The sequence below is a fragment of the Phalacrocorax carbo genome, chromosome 5 (assembly GCF_963921805.1).
Source record: "Phalacrocorax carbo chromosome 5, bPhaCar2.1, whole genome shotgun sequence".
NCBI lineage: Eukaryota > Metazoa > Chordata > Aves > Suliformes > Phalacrocoracidae > Phalacrocorax > Phalacrocorax carbo.
In genome coordinates, this window is record NC_087517.1 from 66,933,714 (window position 1) to 66,947,250 (window position 13,537).

A 13,537-nucleotide genomic window follows, 5' to 3' on the forward strand; every position below is an offset into this window, starting at 1 on the left:
TAACAAGCATCGTTTTAGTCTTCAAAACCTTACTTCAACAATTTTTTGTCTGAATTTTGGGTTATCCCTGATGACAACAAAAGCCTTTTACTTGCATCAAATTCAAGGTGAAACATATTAAGGACCTTACCCATTTAAAAAAAATATACAGTGTATGAAAAAACATTTTCCATACTTCAATGGCCCATGGTCATGGCTGTGAGTCCTTTGAAACTGTTTTCAACGAGTGCTAGAAAAAATCCTGTGCAATCACTTGACAAATGTGATACTTAACAATATTTTAATTTGAACATTACTAATATTATTAATAGCAGTGTTCTGGTCTCATGTTTTTCTACCTCAGACATGTTTTGATATGCAAATTTTCTCATCAGAATTACAGTACTGAGCTAAGTATAAGGCATATGCTCACTTACGTATACATATACAGGTATTTACATGTATTTTTACATTAATTTTATAAAATATAGGTATTTTCCAGTGCTTTTCTTAGACAAAAAAATATTTAACAGCAGCTGAAAGATTTTTTTACTAGTTCTTTTTAACAAATAATTCTTAAAGTACTTAAGATTTAAATTCAATGATAACAGCTGTCTAACACAACCATTGTTGCACCACAACTGAATTTAAATATACCTGATTCTACAGGAATTGGTTTCTCCAGGAGAAAAACTGTCTGTTTCCAGTGTGTTTTGGTACACTGGGGACCAGTTGAAAACACGACCTGCAATGGAAAAGTTCAAGAGTTTGATTAAGAACAACATTTTTGATATCACACCACATCAATCAATTACCAAACACATGCACATGAAGTGTTTGCTACAGCAAAACAGACTCACTGCCAAACACCTTGAGACAGAATAAAGTACAAAACCACCCTTTTCTCTCAAAGACATTTTTAAAATGCATAACCCCAAATACTCACCTTTTTGTGACAGTTCTTCTCAAAAAATATATCAAAATAACCAGCAACTGCCTATAAACAGAAGAGGAAGATATGAGTATGATACAGGAATAATAGACACTCAAGAAAAAGTATATCATTAACATATACATATGTATAGCCTTTAATAACAAGAACAAAGTTAGATTTATGCTTTCAAGCATGCTAGAAATCCTAAGACAAAAACATTAGCTGTCATCACACCTTTGTTCTACTCGAGAATATCCCGCCCACTGTAACTGCATTTTATTACATATCAAATTTTAGTCCAAGTTTCCATAATCACCCCTGCGCCCTAACTGCAACCAGAATTACATATGAGAAAACAGCCTTTCAGATGTGCAAACCCACAAGCATAAAATTCAGTCCTTGTCATCTATGGCTCCCATGACCCTGACTAAATACTCACACATTACAGGGATTCCGCATGACGCGTTCACTCTTTGCGTAGCTTAACACTATCTTGCACAAAAGCTCCCTGTGAGCAGAGGCAGAGCATAACCAAGCAGGGAATATTTTTCTTCCTCTGCCACACACACAGATAAGGAATAAGATTCACAAATGCCTCATGCTGGCCTTCTCAGCAGTTAGTAGTTTCTAATAGTAACTCTCCATAGGATTCCTCGGAACCCTCCTTTCCCTCCTGCCATTCTACTCCTAAGCTCAAAGAGCCTCTTTCTTCAGTGCGTGATTCCTTAGTGGGACTTCTCTTCCAGCTTGAGGAGGAAAAGAACTACAAAATGTCCGCATACAAAACAGTATCCCAACACTATTCGTTACACAGTCTTTTAATACTGGCCTGCTGCTTTGACAAAAAAAGCCTTGTGAAAGTCCCAGAAATTCAAAAAATGCAAATAAAGAACTGGAAGATGCTAATAAGACTATCCATTCCACAGTTTCACCTCTGAAGTCCTGTCCACGCTCACCTTTATTTGCCTGCTACTCTCTCCTATGAAAAGGCTAAAGAAATCAGACCGTGGGCCCAAGGCAGTTATGCTTTACTATTATAGGTCAACCTGAATAAATGACCCAGAAGAGAGCTTTTGAGTAACTTCAGCTACAGCAGCTGGGGACCCTCTATGCCTGTGACAGCAGGAAGGGATTGCCCCATATCAGCTATAGTACATTCAAACAAGATACGTACCAATTCACTGATGGCAAGCCCGCTGCATGAGAAGTCACTGCAGACAACTGTTTATAACCTTCCTCTCACAGCACCAGTGTATTTCTCCTACTCCATGTCTATAAGACTGGTTGCTCTGAGTAGTTACAAGGGACAAGTTCTGTAGCAAGCCCTTCATATTGACTCAGAGATAGATTATGAAGGAAAAAAAAAGTCAAACATGCTTTCAAAATTAAGGTAGCAAACTGAATGGCATAGGACTTCATTGAAGTATCATACTACCAAGATGATCAGGGGACTGGAGCATCTCCCTTGTGAGGAAAGGCTGAGAGACCTGGGTTTGTTCAGCCTGGAGAAGACTGAGGGGGGAATTTAATCAATGCCTATAAATAGCTAAAGGGTGGGTGTCAAGAGGATGGGACTGGACTCTTCAGTGGTGCCCAACAACAGGTCAAGGGGCCACGGGCACAAGCTGGAACACAGGAAGTTCCAGCAAAATATGAGAAAAAAACCCTTCCCTGTGCGGGTGCCAGAGCAGAGGCACAGGCTGCCCAGGGAGGCTGTGGGATCCCTTCCCTGGAGACATTCACACCCCGCCTGGACGTGTTCCTGTGCCCCTGCTCTGGGGGTGCCTGCTCAAGCAGGGGGTGGGACAGGACGATCTCCAGAGGTCCCTTCCAACCCCCACCATTCTGTGATTATGGAATAGGTAATCTGAATGATAGCTAAACCTTTCTGGTACTTTCCCTCTCTACTCTAAATCCAGAACAGATTTCAGCAACATGGTGGAGAATACAATGTGCTAAAGCAAGTAAGCCTACATTAAAGCACCTGTGTTTGCTTTTCAGCTAAGGGCACTCCAGAGAAGCCTGGCAAGTTCCAAATTCCAATGTGGGCACATATTCTTAAAAAAATGAACCAAGGGGGAACTGAGCGTCCTTCGTGAAAAACGAGCACCAGATGTTGCAAACGGTGAGTCTTCCATCCCTTAAGTAAAGTCCTATCACTCAATGCTGAGATTCTCATTCTCAAGTGAATTACAGCCTTGTCTCCAATACGCCTTTTTGAGTAAAGATTGAGAAGGTTTTGACAAAGCTTTATTGAACCATCAGACTACTTTTATTGATGCACAATCTCTTCTGGACATTAGTCAGAGAGCTACTAAGTCATAAAAATATTTTTCAGTCATCAAGTCAATACTGTTGATATGCTTACAAATAAGATCTAGGATACAATTACTGGAGGAAGGAAAACAAGGTTGCGACAACAAAAAAACATTAAGAACTGAAGGGGAAAAAAATTGGCTTCCAGAGAAAATGAGACAATCACGCTACATTTTGGACCAGAAAGCTAAAAGCTCCGAGCAGACATACCATAGCTAAGGGAGCTGCAGTTATGTATACACTTCATAGCAACAAGTAACAGAAACACCCTACATGCTACCCTGAGAAAACATCCCCAGATTAGCATTTTTGGGGGCTGAAAATAAACTGCAGTTACATGCAAAGGAACATTGCCCTGCTATTTGCTCCCTCCTGTGCTCAGGGAACCTGGATTTGTATACCTTCAGTAACAACAGGATAAATAACCACCTTACTCCTTACAGTATCTATGGTTTCCCTAACTGAACCAGCTTGAAACACTGACTTTGATTACCTAAATCGAGAGGTAGTAACAGTAATTATTACACATCACAAAGACCACCTTATACAGAGCTCCAAGGATTACAGAGTTCAAGGGATTACAGGGAACAAGAACTCTACATTGATCCATTAAATTATTTCATTCTAAAATGGATATATGTCCTTCAATATTGATCCTGAAATAATTGTTGAGCCAAAAGAAGAAAAAAATAAATGCCACAAATCCCTAAGGATAAGCTCCTGTGAACAGCTTGAGGCATCCCCCCAAACTCCTCAACATTTGGTCAGTTAGAACTGGGTGGGGGGGCACCCCAAAAGCAAAACACGCACTCTCTGATGAGCTATGCTAACAGGCAACCCCAGTCCTGTAGAGCTAAATAGAAATTATATCCTTAAATACATACAGGAGAGAGTTTAAATGATGTTTTGGGAAGTACCTCTAAGAGCACATATAGCAATTTAGAAATCTAATGGGTATTAATACATTTTCAACCCATTTTTCAACCAACTAAACAAAAACACAAACACACACTTTGACAATTTTTCATTCTAAAATTGTTACAACGATGTAATTTGTTTTTAAGAAACATTTTTAGGCAACCTGCCATCATTTACCAACGCTGTGTTTCATCTCCACATAGAAACCTCTCCTCTTGTATTTTAAATCTTTGGGAAAACAGAAAGTCTAATACCAAAGCCAGTAGTTACTGACCAGCTGCAAAATGAATCTTCACCCTGGCAGCTATGAAATACATGCAGTGAAAATGCACAGATTAAATATGTTGCACCTGAGTGCACATAGCCTGTGGCTTCCCCTGTAAAACAAGAAGCCAAAACAAAAGTTTACACCTACTGTTCAACACAAGTACAGTTATTTGCACATGCCTAGGTAAGAAATATAAGGTCAAGTCTATCCTAAAGCCTCCCAGTAACTCCAGCCTAAATTAACTACCCTCTTCCTTTCCTCTTCTTGATTTCACGTGGAAGACTTCATGTGCTAGATTGCATGTGTTTCCCTGCCAACAACATTGCACTTTAAAAGGCATTCAATTTATCCAGCTTATACATTATTTTCATGAAGTAAATTCAGTTTTATTTCCAAACAGACACGTTACAGTAATTATTAAATTCACCAGCTCTTCTCAAGAAAAGGGTTGTTCCGTAGGGTCCTCTAAAGCATATGTACATTTACAAGCTCATCCAAACACTACGCTATGCTTAAATTTTTAAATATACTGTTGCCTTTTTGAGATCTTTCTGCTTTTGTGCTCTTTTGTCATACTTGATGTGCCGCAGGCCTAAGTGATCTCAAGCCAGCTACAGAGATACCTACAGACTCATTAAAACGCACACACCTGGCCTTCCTAAAACCCACCAGACAATTTTGTAGAACAAGAAAGAGCAATCAGTAAGGACAGTCATAATGAATTTCAAGACTGAGATGGTCCCAGGAGTATATTAAAAGTTTTAACTGATAAGTAGTTAGCTACTGATACTCTTTTCTCTATTGCCTTTAACAATTCATAACCACCCATTCCCATATAGCTGTGTATGAAACCGATTGTTCAATTAAAAGTTTTATCAAAAGAAATAGGCTGGGCTTCTTCTATGCTCAAATACAGAGAGGGCGTGCAGGACCTCAGTGTAGCTCTAAGACCTTTCTGTAGAAAGCAAACAAGGAAGGAGGGAACCCAAGAGAAAGGGAAGCCTCAAATATGCCGTTGATCTAGAAAACCTTAGTGTAAAGAGCGGGTGGGCCTATGTCAGAGAGGAACCTTGTTCTTCACACCCAGTTTAATGATTTCTTCATGCCAGAAAAGGAGTTGACAGCTTCTTACAGCCACCTTACAGCTTTAAGCAATCTAGAAATTCAAAGAATAGACCATTATAGCCTTACTACGATGGTCTGGTTTCATTCATCCAGCACAGAGTAAGTACAAGTGTCAACAATTAATTCCTACCATGACATTTTAAATCCAAGTGTAACTTTTTTCGGTACAGCTCAACTTTATAAATATTTTCATGTTCAAAGAAGTCAGCTATTCTAGGGAGCAGCAAAATATATAATTTTCCAAAAATCGGTCAATGCCACTGCATCTTGAATACAGGAAAGAAGTTTTCTTTGCCATTTACCATTTCCCTCAGCATTCTCCTGGAAAAACTGGCTGCTCACAGCTTGGACAGGTATGCTCTTCACTGGGTGAAAGTCTGGCTGGATGGCCGAGCCCAGAGAGTTGTGGTGAATGCAGTTAAATTCAGTTGGTGGCTGGTCACAAGCGGTGCTCCCCAGGGCTCAGTGTTGGGGCCGGACTTGTTAAATATCTTTATCAATGACCTGGATGAGGGGATCAAGAGTACACTCAATAAGTTTGCAGGCGACACCAAACTGGGTGGGAGTGTTGATCTGCTCAAGGGCAGAAAGGCTCTGCAGATGGATCTGGACAGGCTGGATCGATGGGCTGAGCTTAAACATGAGGTTTAACAACAAACCCATGCAACGCTCCAGGCTTGGGGAAGAGTGGCCGGAAAGCTGCCCGGTGGAGAAGGACCTGGGGATGTTGGTCAACAGCCGGCTGAACATGAGCCAGCATGTGCCCAGGTGGCCAATAAGGCCAACAGCATCCAGGCTTGTATCAGCAATAGTGTGGCCAGCACCAGCAGGGCAGGGATGGGGCCCCTGTGCTCGGCACTGGTGAGGCCGCACCTTGAATCCTGTGTTCAGTTTTGGGCCCCTCAGGACAAGAAGGACATTGACGTGCCGGAGCGTGTCCAGAGAAGGGCAACGGAGCTGGGGAAGGGTCTGGAGAACAAGTGTTACGAGGAGCGGTTGAGGGAGCTGGGGGGGTTTAGTCTGGAGAAGAGGAGGCTGAGGGGAGACCTTACTGCTCACTGCAACTGCATGAAAGGTTTCAGTGAGGTGGGTGTTGGTCTCTTCTCCCAAGTTACTAGTGACAGGACAAGAGGAAGTGGCCTCAAGTTACACCAGGGAAAGTTTATATTAGATATCAGGAAATATTACTTCACCAAAAGGGTCGTCAAGCACTGGAACAGGCTGCCCAAGGAAGCGGTTGAGTCACCATCCCTGGTGGTATTTAAAAGACACATAGATGTGGCGCTTAGGGATGTTGTGTAGTGGTGGACTTGGCAATACTAGGTTAACAGTTGGACTCAATGACCTTAAAGGTCTTTCCCAACCTAGACAATTCTATGATTCTGTGTCACTAGCAACGTATTGGAGGATTCAAAGCTGCACCACAGTTCCAGTTATTTCTCCTCAGTGTTTTGTGAAAAGCTTTACATTAAACATTAGGATTTCTGCTTCTACATGTAGCAGTAGGAATCTTCCTTGAAAGAGCTATGAAAAAAATATTATCTGACTGCATTACAGAAGCCTATTCCAATACTCTCAGATGCAAGTGCTAGAGAAACATTAAACCAAAACACCCCCTCCCACATACCTTCAGGTATATTAGTGTAAGCATTGCACTACTATAGAAATGATCTGGTACCTCACATTAATGTCTTGGGAAAAGAAAAAAGAAAGTCAGAAGTAAAGTACATGCAGATGATGCTTTCTACAATGTTATCTACAATCACAAAATCTCACAAATCTAAAAACCTACACAAATCAAAGTTGAAATACCTGGTAATATAAAACTAACTAGAAAATTGTGGGTTTGGTCACTATCTTCTTTTTAGGAATTTATATCTTCCCTTACATCTTCACTTTTGGGGTTTTAGTCATTACTTGGTAGTGGTTTTATGCTGAAATGCACCATAGATATATTTTATATTTAAGTACATTTCAGTGAAATAATCCTGTAAAAGTGAAGTTCAAAACATTTTCCTTTCATTTCACTTTCTAACACTATCATAAATTGCAGCAGCTATAACAGTCAATCACAAACTTCTATTAAATATGCAACACTTACAGATGAAAGACATTTCCAGTGTTTACAGCTTGAAGGAAGATTAAGACCTCCCTTCTTGTTGTAAAATTTAACACATGCAGCTAAGCAGCAAAATATAGGGGTAAAAAAATCACTTCCAAGTGACATACTAGAAGCAATCACACAAACATATTAAAATGGAATATAAGGCTGGCCAGATTTTTATTAAAGGTGGCATCTTTTTTGCAAGAAGTCAAACTAAAGAAAAGCAACAAGCAAATAACACCCCCTTAAATTGTAGATGATGTTTTACAACTACTGCCTGGTTTGTTTGGTTTTTTAAGCGTAACAATAACAGTCATTTCTTTCACTGCAGTTTTCCTCATCTTTTTGCTCTACCTTTGACAGCTCATTTACAACCTTACCCGCAACTAATCAGCAAGAACTTAAACCTTCTCTGGAAGAATCTTTCAAGTGCCAGTCTCTTGAACGCCATGAAAAAGGAAAACAAAAATAATGACTTCTAAACTGGTAATAAATAACTGCAACTCTAGCCTGACACATGCTCTAGCCTCAAAGGATGTTTAATGTTAGAAAACACTGCAGAAGTATTATTCTTCATGTAAAGTAACTTAAGGTCTTCATCCATCACTGAGGGTTTCTAAAATGTTCATGCAAACCTACTAAAAACTACATGAAGGACATCCTCCCAGTAAGATTCACTTGCCTTCAACATATTTTTCTTCCCTCCCAGATAAACTATTTTGAGCCTATTTTCCCCCCATTTTTTTCATGTAACACGTACCAAATACATTAAGATTACAAAGAGCCTTAACCTATGTAATAGATATGTATTAGCACGCATTATTTATACTCTTCCACTCAAAGCCCTTAGCCAAAATGGGAAGAGCAAACTAAATTTTAATTCAAATATATCTGAATACTAAGGCTTTTTTCTGAAGAAAATGGCTGGCTGTACATGCAGCATTTTAACAGGATAAAACAAATGAGACTGCTCGACTCCTTATGAGAACTCGTAAAGGCAATTCACTTAGGAACAAGGAAATTAAAAATTATCATCATCTACAGTGAGTAATTTATCATTCTTGCTCTTCACTAGTATCATGTTCCAACAGTGAGTGGCTACAACAAATACAATTAGACAGCTGGCCACAGAAGTGGGAGATAATGTGCTTTTGATGGAGTTTACCCAAGCATGGAGATGGAATGTTTGTCATCCATGCAGCAGCGTTGCTGCATTTTTATCACCGGGAAAAGAAACCCCTCGCTATTAAAACCCAACAATTTTTTGTTTTAAAAAAAGACTACAGCAAAATCCAGATTCTTAGAGGCTACAAATAGCTAAACAGAGCAGGACAAATCCTGCTTTGTAACATGACAGTCTTTCCTTTAAACAGAAATCGGGCATTTAAGGTGCGTTTAACCATGGTGCCCAAACCCAGATCTCCAACTTTTAGCTTAAAAAAAATTCAATTTCTCACCTAAGGTTGGAATTAAAGACTTATATAGAAATAAAGCCTTATATGCTCATACTTATTATTGTTGGCTCCCAAGTGGAAGACTGGACATTAAGAAATGTAACTGTCTAACATTTATGAAGATTTTAACAAGCAAAGATTTTTTCCTTAGTCAAAATAATTTTCTCCAGTGAACTCAACTTCCTTTTTCCTTCTAAAGGTTTTAATACATCAGTCACGTCCTCTGGTTCATTATCCTTCTTTCACCCCCTTCCTCCCTCCCACTTTCTATACACATCCCCTGCTCTTTGGCAAGATCTCCTGGGAGCAATGAAGAGATACTGCCATTTTCCTCCCAGGGGATATTGTTATTCCGCTAGGAAAGATCAACCTTGATGGACTCACAGGGGAAATGCTCGCTAACAAAAGAGAAAGTTTGTCAATTGATTTCTACACTGAGGGTAATCACCATTATATTTTATCTCAAAAGCTCACACAGTGATCAACTTAGAATACAATTAATGGAATATCTTCCTAGCAGCATCTAACTAACTGATATTAGCCAGATGTCTCATTAAAATCAGCAGTGACAAACCATGGCTCTTTACTAGGAAAATGCACTTTTGCAGGCTAATTAAATTTATTTTTGGCCATTATCTTTGTAAGACTGAAATCAAGTCAACTTGCACTAAAAGTGCTTTGAAACAATTTCATCCTTTGAAAATTTTCAACCTTTGAAAGCTAAAATAACAATAAACAAACTTAATGCCAGAAGATACTACTTTGTGGTAAAGCACAGGAAGAATAAATGAAAAATCAACAGAAAGAAAATACGTGCTCTGAAAAAACCTTGACACCCTCCCTCCAATAACTTCTGAAAGACTAAGCACCACCTACAGTCACATTTAAAATGTTTGGGTTTGCTCAATCTCTCCATACTTCTCAAGTTCAGCAGGAATTTTTTTTCTTGAGGACTTATTTAATTGCTTGAACACCTGGAAGAAAGACCTGTTTAGAGCATTAAGCATTTTTTTTAGGGATATGACTCAATAAATGCATTACAGGATCACCTGCAATATACTTAGGATGCACCTACAGAGAGGTATCAGGCTGCTCTGTTACCACCATGACTTAATACACTGCTAGGGGTTTGTGGTTTGGTTGGGTTTTTTTTTGTCATACAGAAGTATGAGAGTAATTTAAATTAACTTATAGGTAGAAGGACAGACAAATCAGGTATGTGCCAGTTAATTCTATGCGTTTAGATTTTGGGAACTGCTTCGCTTTTCTGTTTCACACAAGCTCATCACCAAGTCTGAGCATTGATGTCCTTAGTCCATTTACCTAAAAACAGTAAACAGTTAGCCTACTGCCTACTGAACTGCACCGCTTTCAAACAACCTCTAGTACAATTAAGTGGCACTATCATACAACCAGATAATTAGCCAAGAGATCAGCAAGAAGGCCTTGAAACAGCAACAGCAGTGATAATATCTAGAAAGAAGAGAAATATCTATTTCAGCACTTGCATTATCAGTTTTCGAGAAGCAAAAGATTTGTAGTAAAACGTGACAAAGCAAAGTGGAGGAATGTCATGGTTTTAGCTGTGATAGAGTTAATTTTCTTCACCCTAGCTGGCACAGTGCTGGGCTTTGGACTTAGTATGAAAACAATGTTGATAACACACCGATGGTTTAGTTGTTGCTGGGCAGCGCTTGTACTAGTCAAGGGCTTTTCCAGCTTCCCGTGCTCTGCCGGGGGCACAAGAAGCCGGGAGGGGAGGGGGCACAGCTAAGGGAGCGGATTCAAACTGGCCAAAGGGATATTCCATGTCATGTAACATCATGCCCAGTGTGTTACCTGGGAGGGGCTGGCCGGGGGAGGGAGGCAGCAATCGCGGCTCAGGGACCAGCAACGTCGGTCCGCGGGTGATGAGCGGTTGTATCACTTGTGTTTCTGGCTTTTTCCCTTTTATTATAATATCATTATTGTTATTATTATCATAATCAATCATTACTATTTTATTCTAGTCATTAAACTGTTCTTATCTCAACCTACAAGATTTTTTTTTGCTTTTGCTGTTCCGATTCTCTGCCCCATCCCACAGGGGTGGGGGGAGTGAGCGAGCGGCTGCGTGGTGTTTAGTTGCTGACTTGGGCTGAACCACTACAAGGGAAAAAAAAAATTAAAAAATAAAATCAAAGGATGAGGAAGAGGTGGGTGGCAAGTCCCAAAGGTCAGCATTAGGCTTGAGAAGCTAATCATCTTGTGCTTCCCTCCAGCCAAAGAAGAGAAAAAGCAGCTGTTCCTAACTGTCTCCTAGGTGAAGCTTTTCCACAGCCTTTATGAAATCCTCCCAGAAGTGTTTACCACAACAAATTCGAAGAACAGAAATAAAGTACAGGGAAAATAAAAAAAAAAAAAGGTTAACTTCTCTGCTGAGGCTGAAAATAAACATAGAGTTTCAAAGAGAATCTACTAAAGGGAAAGAAAACAAAAAAGGAGTGAGGAAAAACTAAGGTCAGATTTTAGAGGTATTTAACATCTTGCCACAGAAATGAGAAGTGCAGCCTCTCCTGCCTGAGGGGTCCTGGGGGTGTTCCAACTTACAATCACAGCAGATGTGGCAATGAGTTGGTAAAAAGACCGCATTACAGCTCTGATTCCTGTCAGCTTTTACAACTTACGGTCCCATTACCACAGACATGCCAACAGGTTGATGGGAGGATGCAACAGACCCCAACAAGGCTTATGCCTCCAGAGTTGTCAGCTGAGAGGTTTAGCTCTTCAACAATTATGTTTCATACTCCAACTAGACGAGGCCACAACCCTTTTCTCTGCGTACTTGCTAAATTACTTCCCATCAGTGCGAAGCTTCTGCAGAAACAAGTTCTGCAACAGCAGCCGTGTGTTCCATGCTGCTGACACGTTTCCATGCAAGACCGTCTGCCGTATACTCCTCTGCACCCACGCGGTGCCTGGAAACCCGCTCCCACAACCCGACGACACAGCGCTACCTAGTAGCTGATCTGCCATAGGCTCCACGAAACAACTACCATGTCACCGTGCACCTAAGCTTCCCACTTGTTTGGTTTTTCAAGACAGACCACTTAACGGAGCAAGTTCTCATTCTGATGGTAGCACCGGTCTGAAGTTCGCTTTGCTGTTGATGGCAACACTAGGAATAAGACAACCAAATCTGTTTTCCTGCTTTTATGGCACAGAAAGGAGTGAGGAAAAGCTGCTTTGAAATGAACTTCAGGTTGTGAGCTAACCCTGATATATACAAGCATATAAGGATGGATTTCCAAATGTCTATTTTTGTGAATTTTTTGTTTGTAAATAAAGCAAAAATATTTTACAATGTTCATATTTTTAAAAATGCAAAAATCAGTACGGACAAGTACAAAAAGCTAGATTCTGGGAAATATAAGCAGCTTTCTCTTTTTTGCAAAAAATGAAAAGCCAGTAGAACAATAAAACACGGATGCAAACAAGAAAAACATAAAATGTTGTTTTCAGAGGACAAATTGCAATCTTAAAGCATCTCCTCTAAAATTCTCAATATAAATAATGGACTTTTATTGTTCATTTACTGCAAGGTTAGGCAGCCTGATATGATGGATGAACTGTCAACCTCCAACTAAACTTCTACAATCCATCATAGAAAGAGTGGAAATTTCACTCAAAGTGTCAATAAACGTAAATGATGAAGTGCCGAATACTTTACAGAGTTCTGATCATTTTTTAGAACCTGCATTCACTGCGAAATTTCAGAAACACTGCTTTTCCCCCACTTCCCTCCCCTTCTCCCGGGAAGTCATAAGATGCAGGTGTACATCTTGATCTATATGTCAATGATACCATAGAACAGAAATGAAGTTTCTGTAAAGGTTTAGTGCCAGGGAAAACCATGTTTACAAAACAAGCTATTTCACTCTACGCAAACATCAAAAGAGATCACCAACATTTTGTAAAGATTTCTTTTTAACTAATTAGTTATTCAGAAGTGGCCACATGAAGAAAGTTAACCCAGGGCTGCACTGGATCTTGCTCTGAACTCAAAGCTGACGCCAAACTGAGACAACTAGAATTATTCTACGGTTATATGACAACTACAAACAGGGGATTTTTTTTTTTTGTGAATGCATAATAAAATACATAGATCTCCATTTAACGAAAAACAAGAGGTTACTGTGTCGTTACTTAATTTGGAGATAACTGACAAATAATTATGAAGTATTTGTACATAGCTACTAACTCACACTAATAACAATGCTTTAAATTATATGCATGGGAAAGCTTCACTTTGTAACACCAACAAGTTCTTATGCATCCTGTCATACGGCAGAAGCGGTGTCAAATGCAGCAGCATGAACTAACACGCAGATCCATCCAAAACCAGGTATTACGTTGCTTGACACAGATATCCAAGATTTTGTTATCAGCTTAAGTGTTTA

At 39.8% G+C, this 13,537-nt stretch overlaps 1 protein-coding gene across 1 annotated transcript in view; it reads right to left on the bottom strand.

The window, feature by feature from the left end:
* The window catches only part of PRMT3 (protein arginine methyltransferase 3), a 72,003-nt gene that overhangs the window by 12,195 nt on the left and 46,271 nt on the right, over positions 1-13,537 (bottom strand). The window contains exons 14-15 of the mRNA XM_064452863.1: positions 926-976; positions 637-724 (exon numbers count right to left, since the gene is read on the bottom strand). Coding sequence (XP_064308933.1) covers positions 637-724; positions 926-976 — 139 coding nt within the window. The remainder of the gene's footprint in view (positions 1-636; positions 725-925; positions 977-13,537) is intronic.